The sequence below is a fragment of the Xenopus laevis genome, chromosome 4L (genome assembly GCF_017654675.1).
Source record: "Xenopus laevis strain J_2021 chromosome 4L, Xenopus_laevis_v10.1, whole genome shotgun sequence".
Lineage (NCBI taxonomy): Eukaryota > Metazoa > Chordata > Amphibia > Anura > Pipidae > Xenopus > Xenopus laevis.
Window position 1 is genome coordinate 105,479,921 of NC_054377.1, and position 21,828 is coordinate 105,501,748.

At 39.9% G+C, this 21,828-nt stretch overlaps 1 protein-coding gene across 2 annotated transcripts; it reads right to left on the minus strand.

The window, feature by feature from the left end:
* Nucleotides 1-555: 555 nt before the first annotated feature.
* Nucleotides 556-12,732, minus strand: extl2.L (exostosin-like glycosyltransferase 2 L homeolog). 2 transcript variants are annotated; one of them, XM_018256692.2, is made up of 6 exons: nt 12,548-12,732; nt 8,216-8,257; nt 6,861-6,903; nt 5,625-6,034; nt 4,992-5,062; nt 564-1,635 (listed from the first exon to the last, which is right to left on the minus strand). In XM_018256692.2, exons 3-6 carry the CDS (start codon nt 6,863-6,865, stop codon nt 1,144-1,146), a joined length of 978 nt encoding a protein of 325 aa, XP_018112181.1. In that variant the 5' UTR covers nt 6,866-6,903; nt 8,216-8,257; nt 12,548-12,732; the 3' UTR covers nt 564-1,143.
* Between the last annotated feature and the right edge of the window lie 9,096 nt (nt 12,733-21,828).

Consider the following 21,828-nt stretch of genomic DNA (forward strand, 5'->3'; position numbering starts at 1 on the left):
TTATAAATGTGTATGTGGTCAGCTTTAATAAAGAGAGCTTCTAAATGAATAACAATGGATGATGTTGGTAGCCTGAAACACAGCTATGGATTATTAATATGAATATAAGGAATAGGATAGGTCATAGCTGTCCCATGGTATCTCCAGTATTTCCATTTTCAGTATTATTTTTGCAAACTCAGAGTGAAAAATATCTGACAGGCATGAATATTGAGTTGGTAAAACATTTTCCAGAATTTCTGAGCAGTATGTATTTAGTGATAAGTATGATGTGGTATAACGGTCAATTAACGGTAGCTTGAGTTGTTGACATCTGTAATTGAAAGACCATATTCTGAATTGGGATAAGACCTTTTCTTACCACAAACCTGAGCTGCTATAGAGAGATAGCAAGTGAGTGCTGAAACCCAGTCTGTACAATACTGCCCCATACTGGCTAAATATGCAACTCCCCTACACTTCCTTGCAGCCTGTACAGACAGAGACCCATAAAAACAGCCTTATTTCTCCTTGTGCTTAACACAACCCAGTGTGAAATTTAAGTGTATAGCAGTCTTTTAATGTTTAAATAAAAACACAGCTTTATTTTGTTTTTTAGTTAACTGGAAAACAATTAAGCAGCATTAAATTGCTATCCGTAAAAGAGAACTTATGAAACAAACAAAAAAAAACCCCTAAATATAATATTACACTTCTTGATCTTAGTGATTTAACCAGATACAAATAGCAAGCATCTTCCTGAATCCAGCTCAATATATTTGATCACAAACTGAATAAACCAATAAGATGTCAGCCTTTCACATGCCAAAGTCTAAGTATTAGTATCTTTTAAGAGTTTGTGAGACCCAAATGCTATCAGTAATTTATGAATGTACACATTATGGGGGTTATTTATCAAGGTCCGAATTAATCTCAGTATTTCTAAAATCCAACTCCAACATAAACATCCAACCTTATTTATGAAGAAAAAAGCCTATTGACTTATACAAGACCTCGAGAGCTTTTAGATGCCGGGGTTTCGGACTCAGAGTTTTTAGATCATCGGACTTCAATAAATCTTGAAATATTTGCAGTTTGTTTTTTTTCCTCCAAAAACGACGAATTATTCGAGGTTCGGATATTCCGAGCTTGATAAATAACTCCCTATATCTTAGATTTGTGGTTGGCATAGTTGGGGAAGCCGAACTGTGAGATCATAATGCTGGAATATTTCAAGGGCATTGTGCCGTAAATCTCAGCCAGCTTGTTCAAGCAATAGGATCTCTGCAGGAGATGTTCTGCTCTGTGCCACATCCCTGTATATCCACTTCCTGCTTCTTTTTCCAGGTTTCTCATATCTGTAGGTTTGACAAGTACCCCGGACGCCTTCCCCAAGTGATTGGCCACCATGAAATTCATAGTGATATCATCACAGTTCTGTGTTTGATCTATCATGTTATGGATGGAGGCAGGCAGCTGCTCGAAGAGACGGAGATAGTCGGAGTGGAAAAAAGCAGCCCCAATGAGTATCATAGAGTACATATCCCCAGTTTCTGTATGTGGTGCCTTTAGCTCAAAGCTACCGTAGCTATATATACCTGAGGGTGAGGACACATGTTTCCTGGGCACAAACCCCACAATGCGGTCAGGAAATTGCTGAAAAAGAACATTGTAAAGATAACATTATAAAATGCTGTAAATAAAGGAATGGGCATAGATAATTCAACCAATAGATGTGCTTTTTCTCTAGATGACATACAAATTTGGGGAAGTCAATCTTTTAGAAACACCCTAGCAATGTTATACAACCCAATCGTATCCTTCTGCTCATTAGGTGCTGGCAGGGTGAAATGCAACTCTACTTAGGGTGACACAGGGCAGTGGGATTATGGGATCTAAGAAACAGGAGACCAACAATGACCAGCAGCACTATAAATGCAGACTGGAATGTAAAAATAGAGAACAAACATTTCAGTGACACTAAAGCAATGCACATAAGCTTGCATATATTTAAACCAGCCATGTAGAAATATGATCGTTGACAGGGTTTGGCAACATTTCTGTTCCAGGGTTACCAGAGAGAGTAAGGAGTGTTTAGAGATAGAGTTATACAGCAGCAGTCTGTGAGCCAGAATATTAATTACAAGAAAAAGGCACTCATAGGGGCCCATTTACTAAGTTCGAGTGAAGGAATAGAGGAAAAATAGTTCGAATTTCGAATGGTCGAATATGGCTACTTTGACCTTCGACTACGACCTTCGACTCCGAATTGAACGATTCGAACTAAAAATCGTTCGACCATTCGATAGTCGAAGTACTGTCTCTTTAAACATTTCTTCGACCCCCTAGTTAGCCACCTAAAACCTACCAAGGCCAATGTTAGCCTATGGGGAAGGTCCCCATAGGCTTCCTAACAATTTCCCGATCGAAGGAATATCCTTTGATCGATGGATTAAAATCCTTAGATTCGATTTAATCGTTCGATCGAATGATTATTGCTTCAATCGTTCGATCGTAGGAATATCGCAAAATCCTTCGACATTCAAAGTCAAAGGATTTTACTTCGACGGTCAAATATCGAGGGTTGATTAACCCTCGATATACAACCCTAGGTAAATGTGCCCCATAGAGTTAAACTTAAAATTGGCCTGTTCCAAGAAATCCTTAAGATAAAAATAAGTTTAAGATACAATAAAAATTAAACCAAACGAATAATGTTTTTAAAGTTGTAAGTTGCTTTTACAAATAATAAAACTAAATATATAAACAAAATATAGTAACTAAACCTGAATTCCAACATATTTGAAAAACAGTGTAGACAATGCCTTTCATTTGTACGTTTCCTTTAACGTACTGTAAATACGATTTGTTCTTTTGCCAAATATATGCCTTCAGGCATTTTGATAGTGGGCTCAGACGTTTGAAAGATGCTCTTTCTTGAACTCCTTATCAATCAAGAACATATATGGTTGCGGCAATATCTCACTGGTAAATGCATATAGATGAATGCTTTTTAAAAGCAAACAGCTATTTTTGTTCATGTAAGTCATGAAAAAAAATCATAATCTGTAGCAAAATGTCCCATAATTTAATTATATGCAATTTTTACATGCCGGCACAGTTTGACACACTGGAATCCCATATTTTGGACCTCAGCCTTTGGATAAACTCTAAGGCAGGGGTCCCCAAACGTTTTTTTACCCCGTGAGACACATTGAAATGTTAAAAAAAAGTTGCAAAGCAAGACAAGCATTAAAAAAAAGTTCCTTGGGATGCCAAATAAGGAGTGTGATTGGCTATTTGTAGCCCCTATGTTGTCTTGCAGACTACAGGAGGCTCTGCTTGGTACACCTGGTTTTTAAAAAACTAAAAACTTGCCTCCAAGGAAATTAAAATAAACATCTGCTTTTAGGGTCAGTTCACAGTTCACACGAGGAGATTCGGGGAGATTTTGTCGTCTGGCGTGAAGCAACTTCGGACGACTACGGAAAACGCAGCACTGCGTGTGTTTAGCGCAGGCGACTTTTCATTATAGCCTATGGGAAGACACGCTGAGGCAGTTCGGGGAGATTGTCGCCCAGAAGAAGAGGCGATTAGTCGCCAGGCGACAAAATCTCCCCAAATCTCCTTGTGTGAACTAACCCTTAGGCCACTGGGAACAATATGGTGAACACCATGTTGCTCGTGAGCCACTGGTTGGGAATCACTGCTCTAAGGGAAACCATCTCCCTAACAGCTAAACAGTAGACTATATGCTAACTTGCTGGCTTCAGTTCCATCACCCTTAACCAAGCATTTGAGAAGTGGAAGAAAGACTTTCCAACATTGTCCGGGGGAATCATGGGAGGAAGGTACAATTCTTAATAAAAACTAGGGATAGATTGGTTCAATGAAATTCCTGCATATTATATATATTAAAGGGCAAGTCAACCATAAAATAAAAATTTGCCTTATAAAAGAAAATGTAATTGTGAGAAACTGTGCAATTCTTTAAAAAATTTCAATTGTTTTTAAGTTATTGTATATATATATATATATATATATATATATATATATATATATATATATATATATATATATATATATATATATATATATATATATATATATAAAATAGCACTATATTGCTATTGAAAGCTGTGTCTGTCCCTTTCTGTTCTCTGCCCTGGTGGCTCAGACTGTTGATACAATGTAAGACAATGCAGCTGATTAAAAGAACTGTCTTTGCTGGTGAAATAAGACTTTTGCAATATTGTTTAAAAAGAAACAACTAGGAGTTGAGCAAATGCTGCTTTCAATAGCAATTGTTTTTACAAATAACTTTAAATAACTTTAAAAGCACTGAAAATTAGGGATGCACCGAATCCAGGATTCGGTTCGGGATTCGGGCTGGATTCAGCCTTTTTCAGCAGGATTCGGATTCGGCTGAATCCTTCTGCCTGGCATATGCTAATTAGGGGCGGGGATGGAAATTGCGTGACTTTTTGTCAGAAAACAAGAAAGTAAAAAATGTTTTCCCCTTCCCACCCCTAATTTGCATATGCAAATTAGGGTTCGGATTTGGTTCGGTATTCGGCCAAATTTTTTCGTGAAGGATTCGGGGGTTTGGCCGAATCCAAAAAAGTGGATTCGGTGCATCCCTACTGAAAATGTTTAATAAATGTATACAGGAAAGTAGCCCCCCCCTTCTAGGCTACTCTGGGCCCAGATGCGTGCAGACCCAGGCAAGTGTGTTTCCGAAGTGCTTTACGGTGAATCAGGTTTGAGACGTCATCACTGGATCTGCACAAATCCGGATACACATACGCGCCTTGCCTTTGTCTCCCAAAAAGAGTGCTTGACCAGAAGAAAAGAAAATCTATAATTGAAAAAAGCTAGATGGGCTCCTGATCACACTGGGCTATAGCCTAAGGAAGCTTGTGCATTAATCTGCCCCTGCATGCTGCAACCATCAGAAGTTGTATGTAAGTACATATATATTCACACATGCAGTAAAGAACACATTTAATTACCTGCCAGACAGAGAAGGCAAATGAAACATCATAAGCGCTGACTAGGGTGTCATCATCCATCATTAAAACAGCTGTAAGAAAACACAAAGTACATTCAAAATGGTTGTGTGACATATTGCACCTAGACAGCCCAAAAGTCCCGATTTAGTTCATACAAGACCATTGTTAATTATCAATGTATAGACATTTAGCAGCATGATGTAGAGTGGCATCTCCATGCCATTGTGCAGATACTATAAATAATGGGAAAAGTGAACATAGTTGATTAGCAGCATTATATTTTAATTGGAATACCACCCCCACACCCACGTGTAAGCAAAGCTGTTTCCTTAGTGGTGTATAATAGATTCATTTGTATCTTTTCATTATTTCTACTTATAACTGGAAAATATTGATAAAATTGATATGTTACTGTGACCCCAAATACAATGTATTTTATTTATCTGTATATAATGCAAGGCATAACTGAAACCATGCAATGTCACTGTACCCTACAACATGTTCATACCAAACCATACTTTACTCATCCATAATAATATTATCATATTAATATAATATAAATGGCATCATTACAGCCCCGCTTTTGTCTAGAAATCTAACTGCAAAAACTATTAAGTATTAAGTATTGCTGACCCTGGGTTTGAATCTCTGGGAAGCTCTGCAGTCTATTTCTCATGAGATTGACCTTCTGCATTTTGAAGGTGACAGGTACTGGATGAGGCCCAAAAGATTCCCACAGCTCGCGAGGGGTTTCTTGGCCAACATTATTCCATACCACTATCACATGGCTAAGGCCTGGCATGGCTTGATAATGATTGAGCATCTTCAACAGTAGGTCTGTCCTGTTATACGTCTGCATGATGAGTGTAAAGGAGTCTTTGGGAGACACATCAGAGAGGGGAATTTCACGACGGACACCCATCATAGCGTCTTCATTTGTAGCAGGGAGTAAAGCACTCAGAGCCCCCAAAAAGAGTAGGAGGAGGACCAGGACAATACAGAACATACGTAGCATTCTTAATTTCACTATCCTCCTCAACCACCTGCACACAGTGTAAAGAAATATCAATTATTTAGAGTAGAAAACAACATATCACTGGCACAAGCATGGTAGGTTTTTTTATTGTTAGTTTTCACAATTTTGGCACTTTGGTGCTACTTAAAATGCCCTGCTTAATGTGCCTGGCATTAAAGGATATTGCTATAAATATCAAGTCTCTATTTCTGTCAAGAAACAGTTCTATCTGGCTTAATGGCACACATTCTAGATACAACTATCTGGTAAGACAAATGACAGGATGAATCCCATATTATCTGAAAGGTATTTATTTTATTGCTAACTGGAGATGCCCTTGGCCGATTTAGTCATAATACTGCCACAATGTGTGATTAAGAGAGAGTGAAACCCTTTTTACATATATAACATATAAACCTAAAATCGACTAAATCTCGTGATGACACTATGCTGAAATTAGAGGGAAAGTCTGATTAAAAACTGCCCAATTTTAATAGTCATGGGACGTTTAGGCTATTTCAGAAACAATGCAGAATTTTTAATTGATTATATTTAGTAATTTTCTTAGTTCAGTATGCTGAAGCTTATATTCAATTTTCATTTTTGTGATATTTCCTATGTAACAAGCATACACTTCTGACCCAGGGTACAAGGCATGCACAATGCAGTGCTTATGAACGCCCCAGAAGCTTGCAGAAAAAATGGCTGCACCAGACGATAACAAAAGCTAAGTCTGTAAGTGCATAGCACTGCTGGCTGTAAGAAAGGGCACTGCACCTATGATTATTAAAATGTGGCAATTTTTAATCAGGCCTTAAGTTGCCCTTTAGGTATGTGTAGAACTATATGTTTACCTCATGTCCTTTTGAAGAGAGAAGCTCTGTCATTGAATCCTTGCTGAAAAAGAGAACAAAGACTTATGTTTATGATATAGAACCAATGTCACAAGAAAGTCATACCTCAAAAAAGATTTTTTAGAAAGTGATTCACACATTTTTGTCTATCTCTATTAGGGCAATGTTCTACCATTGTTTCTGAGTGATAAGTGTGCACTAGATCCATGAGATTATCATTCAGATCAGTGGCGGGGCAATTATGAGTGCTTTGGTGCCTGCAGAGCTGGAAATTCTATGGGGCTGAAAATCCAGCAGTCACCAATGGAATGGGAAGGTTTCTTTTTGGGTTACATTTACAGCATTCTGTAGTCAGAACCAACTGATATTTGGTCGCAATGGGTTAGTCCACTTGGGTAATTTCACCCAGAGAATAATCACTGGGGGAGTTGCCCAACAACTTGGCACCCTCCCAGTCATTTTACATTTCCTTCTCCTTTATTTGTTTTCATTGCACTTGCATAATATGACATATTACTGGGGCCCACAGAAAAATATTATACAGGTATGGGACCTGTTATCCAGAATGCTTGGGACCTGGGGGTTTCTGGATAAAGTGTCTTTCTGTAATTTGGATCTCCGTACCTTAAGTCTACTAAAAAATAACAGTAATTAAACCCAATAGGGTTGTTTGCCTCCAATAAGGAATAATTATATCTTAGTTGGGAATCAGTACAAGGTATTGTTTTCATATTACAGAGAAAAAGGAAATCATATTAAAAAAATTTAATTATTTGATTTATAATGGAGTCTATGGGAGATGGCCTTCCCGTAATTCTGAGCTTTCTGGATAACAAGTTTTTGGATAACGGATCCCATACCTGTATATGTTCAGGAACATTGCAATGAGAGCATGTAAAAATAAACATAAAATAACTCCAGCACACGTAGCATGCTCAAGGGATTGCTCCCGTGTTTAATGTCAATCCAACAATACAACGTTTCGGGGGCGTGCCCCTTCGTCAGGTGCTCAAAACCACCACCCACCTTCCTTAAATTAGGTAATTGAAGTTAACCACTCCTCCAAACATGTAAAAAAGTTAAATAGTAATACACGTAGAGAAAGAGTCCAAATAATACAAAAAGTTCGTTTTTACAGTCCAGACGTAAGATTCGTTCGGTATGAAACCTGAGTGCTGAAAAAAAATTACTCACATTGATCAAATTACCAAGCAGAGAGTTATAGTTCAGCCATTATATTAAACAATCAAAATGATCAAATTACCAAGCAGGGAGTTGAAGTTCAGCCATTATATTAAACAATCAAGGCCTATTTGAATGAGGTCTTAGCGAAAAGGAAGTAAAATAAGCCATACCTTCCCCTGCTACTAGATTCTAATCGATACAATTAGGAGAATCTGTAAAGAATAAGGAAACAAATTAGAAACATTGAAATTAGAAACTGTTACAAATAGCTAGTCAGACTGAATTCCTCATTTAACCCTCTTGGAGTCTGTGTTTGTAACAACCTTGTCTCAACTGCGGCCACTGTACGGGCATCACTAAAGGGGATTATGTGATGCATCCACAAAAAGGCACAAAGCATTTTACAAAGGGTTTTCATACATGTGATTCTAAGGGCGTAATTTATTGCCTAAAATGTCCGTGTGGTTTGGCCTATATTGGGCAAACTAGTAGACCTGTAAAAATACGCCTAAATGAGCATAAAGCGGCCATTCGAAACTACAAACCACCCCCTAAAGAAACAAAAAAAGAAACTGACAAGAAAAAGAATAAACAGGAAACTTTTTTATACAAACATTTTTTTGATAAAGGGCATAGAACTTCCCAGTTAAGGTGGCAGATACTGGAAAAGGTAACGACGGATTATAATTTGAAATTAAAATTAAACCAGCTGGAAAGTTACTGGATTTGGTTGTTACAAACACAGACTCCAGAGGGTTAAATGAGGAATTCAGTCTGACTAGCTATTTGTAACAGTCTCTAACTTTCAATGTTTCTAATTTGTTTCCTTATTCTTTACAGATTCTCCTAATTGTATCGATTAGAATCTAGTAGCAGGGGAAGGTATGGCTTATTTTACTTCCTTTTCGCTAAGACCTCATTCAAATAGGCCTTGATTGTTTAATATAATGGCTGAACTTCAACTCCCTGCTTGGTAATTTGATCATTTTGATTGTTTAATATAATGGCTGAACTATAACTCGCTGCTTGGTAATTTGATCAATGTGAGTAATTTTTTTTCAGCACTCAGGTTTCATACCGAACGAATCTTACGTCTGGACTGTAAAAACGAACTTTTTGTATTATTTGGACTCTTTCTCTACGTGTATTACTATTTAACTTTTTTACATGTTTGGAGGAGTGGTTAACTTCAATTACCTAATTTAAGGAAGGTGGGTGGTGGTTTTGAGCACCTGACGAAGGGGCACGCCCCCGAAACGTTGTATTGTTGGATTGACATTAAACACGGGAGCAATCCCTTGAGCATGCTACGTGTGCTGGAGTTATTTTATGTTCATTAATGTTGGAGGGGCCGTCCTCCTATACCCCAGGCACCCTACGTAATTATTGGGAGAGGCCAGGTGTGCGTGTGCAACTCCTTTGCCTAAGCATGTAAAAATAACCAACAGAAATAAGCAAAAAGGAGTTATTTGTATCATTTTAAAATTGATACTCCTGCTGTTGCAAAAATCAGACTTTTTCTGCCATCTAGTGGTTGTCCCTGGTAGTACAGGTATTTGATGTGAATATTTAATCACAGAGGAAGCAACTCAAAAATCTGAAGCCCTGTTAAACAGCGTATATAATATATTAGCAGCTTTTAAAACACTTATTTTACATGCTAAACTGTTGTTACATATATCTGCAACCTGTATCTGTTTTGTAGTGATGGGCGAATTTATTCGGCAGGCGCAAATTTGCGGCAAAAATTCACCCATTTTGGCGTCGTCAAAATTGCTGTTTCGCGAAATTCGTGGCGAAGCAAAATGGGACAAATTCGCCCATCACTACTGTTTCGTTAAAGCGATACTGACAAGTTCCTATAAAAATCATAGGAACGTGTCAGTATAAAGTAAATGCTGCACCCGTAATCGTTCCCCGCAAAGCCGCCTCCAGCCCGGCTAACCTTTGTGCTGCCGACACACTGACACTACTAACAGATCTTTCAGGTTGCTTCAGTGACGCTGGGCTGGGTGCAGAGCGATCCTTCCATAGGCTGAATTCCTGTTTTCATTCATAATCAGCCTATGGAAGGATCGAGCTGCCCCCAGCCCAGCGTCACTGAAAGGCTCAGAAGGTCATTTAGCTTTTTAGCTGTGTCGGAGGGTTGGGTGAATGCAGGTTTGCGGGGGGCTTTGAGAACGATTTCGGGTGCAGCATTGTGTTGATACTGACACGTTCCTATGATGATACAGGAGAAAAATTGTAATAGAGTTGTACATCCAAAGCAACTGATGTATAACATAATTAGGTACAGTTGTATGTGACTATGCCCTCAAACAACTGCCCAAAAGGAGCAGAAACAGATGTTTGTGCTACATCATTTCTAAGCACTACATAAATATTTAATGATGGAACAGTGTTCATCATTTTGTGCCAGTATGTTAGCCTCCCATCCACTTAGACTGTAAGCTCTGCGGAGCAGGGACCTCCTTCCCACTATGTATCTTACCACAAAGCACTTAAGCTCTTTATCCTGATATGAATTCTGTGTATATTTATTATGTAATTTGTGTTCCCTGTGTATACTTTTATATATACTGTATATTGTACTTTAATGCATTGTACAGTGCTGCTGCTTAGCGGAAAAGTATACCCCTCAAACAATGTAGGTCTCTATAAAGATATATTGCTTAAACAGCTCATATGTAAAACCTTGCTTCATGTTAATAAACCATTTTCATAATAATATACTTTTCTAGTAGTATGTGCCATTGGGTAATCATGAATAGAAAATTGCCCTTTTAAAAAACAAGGGCCGCCCCCTGGGATCGTACGATTCACTGTGCACACAAACATACCAAACAAACTATATATGTTAGGTCACATGAGCCAATTAACAGACATAGTTCTGCCTTTTGCTTCCACACGTCTTCCTGTTACAGTTAGAGCTGTAGTATTTCTGGTCAGGTGATCTCTGAGGCAGCACACAGACCATCACAAAATGGTGGCTCAAGGCAAGAGATGTAAAAGGGCAACATTTACTTAAATATATATGTCGTATGACAAGATTCTTTAATATGCCACATTAATTTTCCTTTAACAGCGCTTTACAAATAAAGTTATACACACATACATATATTCATACATACAAATGGTATGACACAATAAAGTTAACACACCAGTGAACTTTGGTAAGTGCTGGGTTCCCTTCTTTCCATATGAACTACATTGACTGACAAAGCTTCCATATATACAGAGGGAATGCTCTCTATTCCAAAATCTGGTTGCATTTAATATACACAGCACAGCGGTAATGGAAAGTGCACATCTGGGGCCATTAATGACAACAGGGGCAATAAACGTAACTTTTCATTTATTTCCTATTGATGTTATAAAGTCCAGAGTTAATCGATAATACATTTGAAAATGTGTTCATCGTAACAATAATGTTAGAGGTGAGTGTTTGTTTGTGCAGGAGTTTGAGTAAGAAAGAAACAGTGTAGGGGTAAGTGAGACTGTGAGAGCAGGTGGGGTAGTGAAAACTAGAATGTGTAATATGATAATGAATGAATATGATAAGAGAAAGTCACTACAGTTTGGGGCTGATTCACTAAGGGTCAAATATCGAGGGTTAATTATTCGACTAGGAAATTGCATTTCCACACAATAAACGAGCAGGGTGCCCCCTGCAACGGTAATGCCTTGTGTGCCGATATCTTCTTCCTAGTTCACAAAGACCCAATTCTGTATGAAACATAAAGCAATATTGTACATTTAATAGCTTGTATATGCAGACATTCTAATGGCCTTCTTTGCGCTGGCAGAATTTGAGTGGGAACAGCTACCCCCTTCCATGCTGTCAGTAAGTGCAGGGCTATGGCACTTGCTACTATAAGCAACCCTCTAGAGCTATAGACACCTCTGAATCCCCCACAAGAGTTGTTGCCAGCATTGTGCCACTGAATGCTGAACTGATGGGGGGTTCAAATCTTTACAACAGAGCCGTGTACAGATTGCATCTGCCATATAACTCTACACCAAGCTATAATCACCAGCTATTACATACAGCTCTGTGCAGTGCATGGAAATCATGGAACTTTACAGACTCCAGAGATAAGAGATCTGTCCCTGGCATTCTAAGCAGTGATCAGAGAACTGGTTTTATCTGCTGCAACTTAAAATGACACCTGCAACGTTAAGAAACTGCGGCTATTGTAGAACTACAACTCCCAGTATTCCTCCTGGGCAGAGCTGAAAGTTTCCCTTCTGCAACAGCAAATGTTTTCTCTAAATTACAATGTCATTGCCTTAATGATACTTCCCTTTCTAAAGGCATGTCACTGATATCTGCTTTAAATGAAAAAAAAACTTATTTTGTTAGTGGCTCGTTCAGTGGCTTGTGTTAGTGGCTGTATTAACCAGCAGGTTATGCCCTGGCACCACAACCTCTATTTCACTTTCCAGTACACATTGTCATATTACGAGTTGTTGCTTCTGTAGCTTTGGACAAACTTCCTTACCCTGCAGCTTCCCAGCCGGTCAAACAGTAGGAGGAGTCAGCTGGAAAGCACACAAAACATCCCAGGAAGTTGGGAACATTCAACCAAACGAGGTTGTTTGCGGAAAGCTGGTTACTCTCTCATGTTTCCTGATGATCGTTTCCCAGAATGCACCAGTTCCTGCTGTAAATGAGTTCCCCACAGGCAGCAGACTGCACTGCTAACATCTGCACCACAATTTCCACATATCACAGCAACAGTAGATAAAAGCTGTTAAAAAAATCTCTGCTGCTGTGAGAAATGTCCCTGCTGAAAATACATGTTTCCTGCATTTTGGAGAATCTCTGCAACCCCCCCGCCAACTCCTTCCTTTCCTGCATGGTGGGCTCCGAATGGCTAATGTGGCGAGTGCAACTGCACTCTCCGGCAATAGCCAAATTTATGGAATTTTTCCTGTTTAAAAAGTGAAATTTGGCTCTTAAATGTACCAGGAGCTGCTTTTTGCCACCCCTTGTAACCTTCTCTGTGCTGCTGCCTGAGGTGAGATTTTCAACTCCTCTCGCTGGCTCAGCTCTGTTAGGGCCAATAAACTCCACTGTGCTATCCCTGCACTGTCCTTGCAGCTGCGAGCCGGCTCGTCTTATACTTGATGCAACGGCAAACCATCTGATATCATCTCTCCAGGCGTGCTGATCAGGGAACTTGCAACGAACGACACTGTAGGCTTGTGTGTTGCAAAACAAGTTCAGTTTATTATGGGTAGTACTACAACTTATATAGCATAGTAAACAAAGAGATTCCATTGTGATGTCATACACAATATAACTACCCTATATTTGGTAATGTTTGAACACCTGAGTGGCTATAGTATGTTTACACAGTCTACAACTTGTGTGTATTTGATAAGAAGCATACTTGTGCAATCAAGTGTTCAGGCAGGTAAATACATTAGCCCCTTGCAATCCCTTTCAATCCCCCTTTTAGTCACATAAGTGACTATACGCGAGCAGCATGAATAAGCTTAAGTTGCAAGCCCTCAGAAGAAGTAATTAAAGATGAAGTTAATTTCCTGATATAGGGAATTATACAGCAGAAAAGAAATGAAACAAAAATTAAGACAATCAATAAGGTGACACCAATCTGAGCTAAGATTTTTTGCCAATGGAGTTATACCAGAAGGTGGTAGTGCCATCACTTTGATTGCAACTGATCATTCATTAGTAGACTGACCTCCTAAGGTGGCGATGGGGTTTGATCATTCATGGCGATGGAGTCTTGTATTGCTCTTGAAAAACTGGTAACAAACTGATCCCAAAGGGCTGTGAGGGTTTGGGTAACATATGTAGTTAAGGATTATCATAATCGGGAAAAATAGAAAAAGGAAAGTGCCAATTATGCACCATAGTGCATATTTTGTGGACTTCCTCAACATCATCAGTGGTAAGAGTGTGAGGTCATCTTCGGGTCCTTCTGTGACGGATTTGGTGGTGGTGTCATGTTCCGTGTTGTCAGCTTTACTCAGTTCCGGCGTTGGAAGTGTTGGCGCGAGTTTCACTCGTGAAGCGTGGATCCAATGGTCGCTGGCATCGGTAAGGACTGCTGTCCGTGTGATGGCAATCACTGTGACTCGTGGGCCAAATGGGAATCCCCCTTTTCGATAGCGATGGAGCTGTCGAACCACAACAGGATCGCCTGGGCGAAATGGATGGGTCGGCTCCTGGGGGGGCAAAGGAAAAGACAAAGAAACATCACCATAGATGCCATTCAATGTAGTAATAACATTACGTACATACTCCTCCTGAATTAAATTAAGATCAGTGTGTTGGATGACTAAGGGGCCTTTGACCCAGGGAGTGGGAAATGGGCGTCCCATGACAATTTCAAAAGGAGATAATTTAGTAACTGAATGTGGTGTCATGTGTATTTCAGCTAGCACTGCAGGTAAAAAGGACTTCCATGTGGCAGATGTGGCTTTGGTGAGCTTATCCTTTATGGTGCGATTCATTCGCTCAACAACACCGGCACTCTGTGGATGGTAAGGAATGTGAAACTTCCATGTGATTTGTAAGGTGGAAATTAGAAGCTGGAGGACCTTACTAACAAAAGCTGGGCCATTATCGGAATTAATTTGTTGCGGACAACCAAATCGGGGTATGATGTCATTAACTAGGAACTTAACAACGGTTTTGGCGTCCTCGTGACGGCAAGGGAAAGCTTCTACCCAGCGAGAGAAATGGTCGGTAAAAACGAGCAAATATTCCTGTAGTTTGCCAATTTTAGGAATATGAGTAAAATCAACTTGCCAGTGAGAAAAGGGTGCAATTGGGGGAGGCAAATTTTGGTGTACTTTGTGTGTTCCTAAGGTGTTGGCCCTAAGACAGGTGAGGCAAGTTTTAACAAAGGTAGAACAATGCTGTCTGAGATTCTTTGCGATGAAATGTTTTTGCATTTCAGCCAAAGTGAGCTTAGAACTCCTATAGCCAATGCTGTGAGCTTGAGAGATAAGTAGGGGTAGACTGTTTTCGGGGATACCCACTTTGCCTTGGATGGAATAAAGACCAAACTGGTCAAGGGTAAGATTTTGCTGTTCCCAAAAATGCAGGTCAGTCTGAGTGGCAAATGTTTGCAAATACTGTAGAATTTGACTGTCTGGACAACTAGGAGGTGTGTGGAGAAACATGGGGATGACCGTGGGAGTGGCAGAGGATGCAGTAGTTTTGGCAACCTGGTCTGCTAGGGCATTACCGAGGGAAATCTCGTCAGTTCTGTTGGTATGTGCCCTGCAATGGATAATTGCAATTTCAGAAGGAAGTTGGATGGCCTGTAAAAGATTATCAATGAGGGCAGGGTGTGCGATGGATTTCCCATCTGTAGTAACATAACCTCTTTGTTGCCAAATTTTGCCAAAATCATGCAAACAAGTGACAGGCCCTAGTGAGTGCTATAAGTTCTGCAGAATTAACAGGGATAGACTTAGTCTCGAGACTTAGTCTCGAGTACAATATCAGGGAGTTGGACAACTGAATATGCTGCTTTGTAGGTGTCATCGGAAGGCCTGGAGCAGGAACCATCAACAAAAACGTTAGTAGCATATGGCAAAGGAGTGTCAGTTAGATCGAGTCGAGGTGAGGTAGAGTAGTGGATAGATTCAACACAGTCATGAGGATCGAGTATAAAAGCATTAGTAGGGTCAGACAGATGTAATAGAGCATGCAGTATGGCAGCAGGCCCTTGAGTGTTGATTGCGTATTTGATCTGTAAATTTGCAGTACCTAATAGAATAACTTCATAGCCACTTAATCTTTGGGAGGTCATGTGTTGGGTGGTAATGTTCTTCAATAGGTGTGTAACTTGATGTGAGGTGTGCAAAATAGTATTGTGGCCTATTGTGACAGACTGTGACAGTTCAACAGCCATATCACTAGCTGCTAAAGCTCTGAGACACGCCGGCATCCCCTGTACCGGAAGCGGCATTACTTTGGAAAAAGGCCACAGGACGAAAACTTCCCCCAGATTCTTGAGCACAGACCGCAGCCATGGTTTTACAGGTGTCCTTGACATACAAATGAAAAGGTTTAACATAATTAGGTAAACCAAGCGCAGGTGCTGTAACCAATGTCTGTAGGAGAGAATGAAAAGCATTAGTCATTTGTTCAGTCCATTGTACGTAAGGTGGTGCATCCTTTTTAGTACATTGTCTTAAGATATTGTCAAAGTAAGAACAGTTCGGTATCCATTGACGGCAATAGTTGACGATGCCAAGGAAGGACAGCATTTCCTTTGGAGTTTCAGGTTTTTTTATCTTAGTCAGTGCTTGTACTCTCTTTGGGTTTATTTGTCTCTGGCCATGGGAAAGAATGAATCCCAAATATTCAACAGTCTCAGCCCCCATCTGAGCTTTATGTTTAGCAACCTTATGACCCTCTGCTGCCAGATGTTGCAGCAGTGAGGTGGTATCATGGTGGTTAGCTTCCTGGCTTGGACTACACAACAATAAATCATATTGAAGCAGGACAGAACCATGGCCGGGGGCCCATGACTTAAGGGTATGCTGGAGCACCAGGGAGTAAGCCGCTGGTGAATCCACTAGGCCTTGGGGGAGGGGTTTCCAGGTAAGTTGGAACCCCTCAAAAGCAAAAGCCAAAAGTAACTGTGTCTCAGGGTCTACTGGAACCAAAAAAAATGCATTAGATAACTCCAAAACCGTGAACACCAAAGCATCACACGGAATGAAGGTAAGAAGAACCGTAATGTCTGGCACAATAGGTACAATTGGTATAATTAGTGAATTAATAGCTCTTAAATCTTGTACAAATCGAAATTCGTTGTTCTTCTTAGGAACTGGATTGATGGGAGTATTGTAAGGAGAAACAACACTAGTGAGGATATCCTGATTAAGGAATATCTGTATTAACGAGCAGATACCATCTAACTTTTCCTGTGAAAGAGGGTACTGTTTTATGTATACTGGATGTGAGTGTGGTTTAAGTAGTGCTTTGTAAGGTGTACAGTCAACAAAGCCCACATCAAATTTGTCATTAGCCCATACAGACAGAATGGAAGGGTTAGTAAAAAGGTCGTTAAAATTTAGAAAAATAGAGTTAGTTTCGGAAACAAAAATATCTGCAGAAAGGCCCCCATCAGGGGAAATTCTGATGGATTGAAATCCTAACTTGTGGAATAGATCTCTGCAGATTTTCGGGGCACCCAGGGATGAGTGTAAATGGGTGTGAAATGGTACCGGTAGAGCCTGGGCATACAATAGGTAAAGGCGGTGTTTGTCCACTAGGAATAATAAATCCACTCCTGCAACGTTTAATACAAGATGAGGATGAGATGACAGGGAAACGTGGGGTACAACCTTCAGGGCAGCCCTATGTAGAACCTGGCCAGTTGATGGTGTGTCTGGGAGTGGAATTTGTCGAAGCCTGGGGTTGTGTCTGAGGTGCTTGTGGTTGAAATGTTGAGGCAGGGGCATTAGGGACTGCTTGTTGATTTTGAAAAGTAGGACGCGGCGGCCAGGGGCATTAGCAAGTATATTTTGTAAATCTGTGGGGCTTAAAGGTTTCATTATGAGTTGTTTACCAACAGTAAGAAAAGGATACTGTTTTGTAACTGGATGTTGATCCCCCCTTTTTTTAGGTTCTCTTTTCCTTACCGTCATCTTCAGGACGGCAGGCAGGAGTGATATGAACTATTTCATAACCTGCTTGAGTTATTATACCCATATCTTTTTCTAATTCGGGCATTTGGGGTATCTCGATTTTTATCAGTATCTACTGTATCTAAGCCAGATAGGGGGAAGGCCGACAATAGGTAGGCTGCAGCTTCAATCATACGGGGTGGGGCAGGGACAGGCATTGGTTGTTGAACCAATGGGGCTGCTTGGACTAGTGCTATAGGGGCAGCTTGGGGTACTATAGGAGCAGAAGCTACAGCAATGCAAATCTCATCATCCTCCACGGTATCTGGTTTATGTGTCAAATTGGGGTAGATAGCCATGTAAGGGGGTGGGGTAGTATTAACAGTTTGATCACAGGTTGTAGAGCATTGTGAATTGTGTCGTTTAAATAGTTTTAAAACACCAGTTTTTCGTGGATTGTATTTCTTAGGGAGGGAAGGTGTAGAGTACCAACCTGGGGCAATCTTAAGACAATTTTCCCCACCCGGTGTCATATATGTATAATCCCATTTAGGGTCACCTTCTTTCTTCTGAACACACATTTGATAAACTATATTCATATAATATAAATCATTAGCTCCATCACGTGGAAAAGGATTGTCTAGCTCTAAATGTTCACACCTACCTGCAAGATTATCTACCCAGGGGTCAACATAAAATCCTCCAGTAGGACTACATCTAGACACATACTGTTTGCAAGTCTCATTAAGGAGGGGCGGTGGTAAATTTTTTGAAGTCTTACCACCCATCTTGATTCAAGACAAGTACAGTCTACAAATAAGATTAGTAAGTATCAAAAAGAGAAAAAGAAGGTATAGGATAGACTAATTGGTGGTGTAATGATTAAATGTAACTCACAGTTTTCCTAACGAGAACTGTTTATTTGTTCTTATATTATAGGCTGACTCTCTGTTACAGGTTTATTCACCTACTGCCTGGACTCATAAATCTAAACTTTTTGCAGGAAAGATAGCCTCGAACTCTGAACACGCAGAGTTTATTCGTCTACGGTATATAATGGGACAAGAATAGGCTGAAGGAAGAGAAGTGAAATAGAGTCAACAGAAATATTGGTTAATCAATTATGTGGACTATCGAATTCAATAAAAAAAACCAAATATCTCAATACCTTAAATTCTTATCAAAGAACGTGTCATGTACGATTGCAATGCAACAGAGAAGCCAGGGCTGAACTGAGATCAAGGTCCCAACAATACCCGTTTAGCAACTCGTGATCACTCTTAATGCTGCAACTGTTCACAGATATATTTTAAAACACAAATACACAAATACACAAACAAGACAAGACAATAATACGCATGGAAAGATGAATCAGTCAGTAAGAAATGGTTCCCGTGCACAACCTGAGTATCCCTATTTTACTATACTACCATGGGATCTCTATAACCAGTCTCAACCATACATGAGACAGTCTCAACCATACATGAGACACTTTAAGCTGCTAATCATGCCCTTGTCTCAACCATACATGAGATAGTCTCAACCATACATGAGACACTTATTTAAACTAAGGAATCGGTCAATCGGAAAGAGCCAAAGGTAAGAGAAAACACCGTCAGTTCAGACAGTGATTCTACTTACCTCTGGATTTCCAGCCGTTCCACTTCTGACAACAGAAAACTGTTAGGGCCAATAAACTCCATTGTGCTATCCCTGCACTGTCCTTGCAGCTGCGAGCCGGCTCGTCTTATACTTGATGCAACGGCAAACCATCTGATATCATCTCTCCAGGCGTGCTGATCAGGGAACTTGCAACGAACGACACTGTAGGCTTGTGTGTTGCAAAACAAGTTCAGTTTATTATGGGTAGTACTACAACTTATATAGCATAGTAAACAAAGAGATTCCATTGTGATGTCATACACAATATAACTACCCTATATTTGGTAATGTTTGAACACCTGAGTGGCTATAGTATGTTTACACAGTCTACAACTTGTGTGTATTTGATAAGAAGCATACTTGTGCAATCAAGTGTTCAGGCAGGTAAATACATTAGCCCCTTGCAATCCCTTTCAAGCTCCCCTTTCTATCATTGATAGAATGAAAAAGTCTGAAAGCGCACAGAAGGGTGGCCCAAACATTTGAAAACTGTACAGAGGGACAAAAAAAATCAGCTGTGCTTAATTTTTGGACAGCCTCCCAGAACTGCCTTCGCATGTCCTCCCGTCCGTGTGTCACAAGCCTTAAGCTGTGAATCTCAGTTAGAGATTTGCTTATCTCAATTGTTACAATTGTATCTAAGTGCAGGCGCTTGTGCAGGCGCTGAGTACTCTGGGCTCTCTACCAAAAAGCCTCTTATTTAATTAGAAACTTTGTATCTTTTTCTGGGGGTCAGTGCAGGAGATCAAAGAGAAACTTGGGACATTTCAGTAATAAACCGGGGCTGCAGGCTGAGCTATCAAAATCAGGATTGTCCCGCTAAAAACAGGACAGTTGGGAGGCATGGTGATCTAATGAACTATCTGGTTCAGTGAGTTACAAAATAAAAACATCCTGTTATAGAAGTACAGGGAAATTAGATGAGTTCTCAGGTACCCAGGTCCAGAAAACGGAACCTGGGAATAACAGGATTATATATATATTACCTTAATGTCTAGTTATCCTATATTGTCTTAAGCTGTCCATACTCCATACTTAAAGGGGAACTACGGTTTCCAAAATAAATTTGATGAAAGGGCCCACATAACACAGAAACCCCTAATATACACAGAAACCCCTAATATACCCATCACAGTTACCTGTTTCTTCATAAAGTATGCTGAAATCCAGCAGTTTGACAGTTCTCTTTCTGCATCATTTGAAATCCTGGCAGAGAAATAGGGACTTTACACTGATGTTACAAAATGTAACAACTTCTCCACAGTTTACAGACAGCATGCAGGAACTACATAACCCACAATGCATTGCACTGTAATGTTCCTTTCCTTATTGAAATCACATGTGCAGGGAATTGTGGGGTTTGGAGGATGCAGGCTGAGGACATGCTGATACAAAGTAACAGTACAGTAGTCAGCCAGCTCAGCAAAGTAGTCAGAGAGATCAGAAGAAGAGCAGGAGTCTAGGCTTACAGAACTGTTCCAAACCATTAAAAATCATGAAAAGTCTGCATATTTTATTGCAAAGTTGCTTGAAATTATGTTTACTTTTCAAAAAACTCAAGTTATGTTTGTGCAGAATTCTCCTTTAAGACTGGCATATCTGGCAAGTTGCCAAACAAGTGGATGTGTGCATGATTTGGCCATTTACAAATGAAGACTGTCAGACTGTCAGATGGTCAGACCTATCTGATTATTGACAAGATATATGTCAAAGAAAAAATATATGTGCTAACCTGTTTTAGTGTATGAGAAGCCCCAAAAAAAGATTATTGGTACATTTAAAGGTAGTAAATTTAAAACAGTTAAGTGAAGCTATACTGAGGTTTAGTACCATTAACCCCAATTAAAGTTCCACAATCTTTATACTATATTTAAGAGCCCTTATACAGTACTCATCACCAGTGAAAAAGTCTAAAAAATAATTATTAGTACATAAGCCTGAAGTGTTTTTTTAAAGTTCTATTAAATACAGTTTTAAACTTTTTCCAACTTCTTGTATTGAGTATTGTATGAGATCCCCTACCATGCCCCCACTCCATCCCATGTTTATGATAAGGGTTTCTGTCATCAGAATCCAGACAAATGGGTGGACAATGACATCAAAGGGATTAGTCAGTGGTGGAGCCTTGATGTAAGGGACGCGCCTAGTGATGTTGGGGGCATAGCTATGACATCACACCCACACTGCTCAAAAAATGATTCCGTTCTTTAAACTTGAAAAACCTGGCAGGATGTTTTCAACTGGACAGCCCCCTATATCCAGGCTGCCTGGTTTAATACCGGACAGGTGGCAATCCTATCTATGGGTCCCAGTACTAAAAATAACTGATGTGGGATGCCTTATATTTTATAGACTGGTTGGGAACTCCTATAACACTCCAGGGTGAACAGGAATCTATCCCATTTACAAAGAATAGATTACAATACAGGGGATTTGCCACAGTAGAAGAGGCTACCTCTTTCAATCCCCTACCTAGACTGATCTCTGTTATATTTGC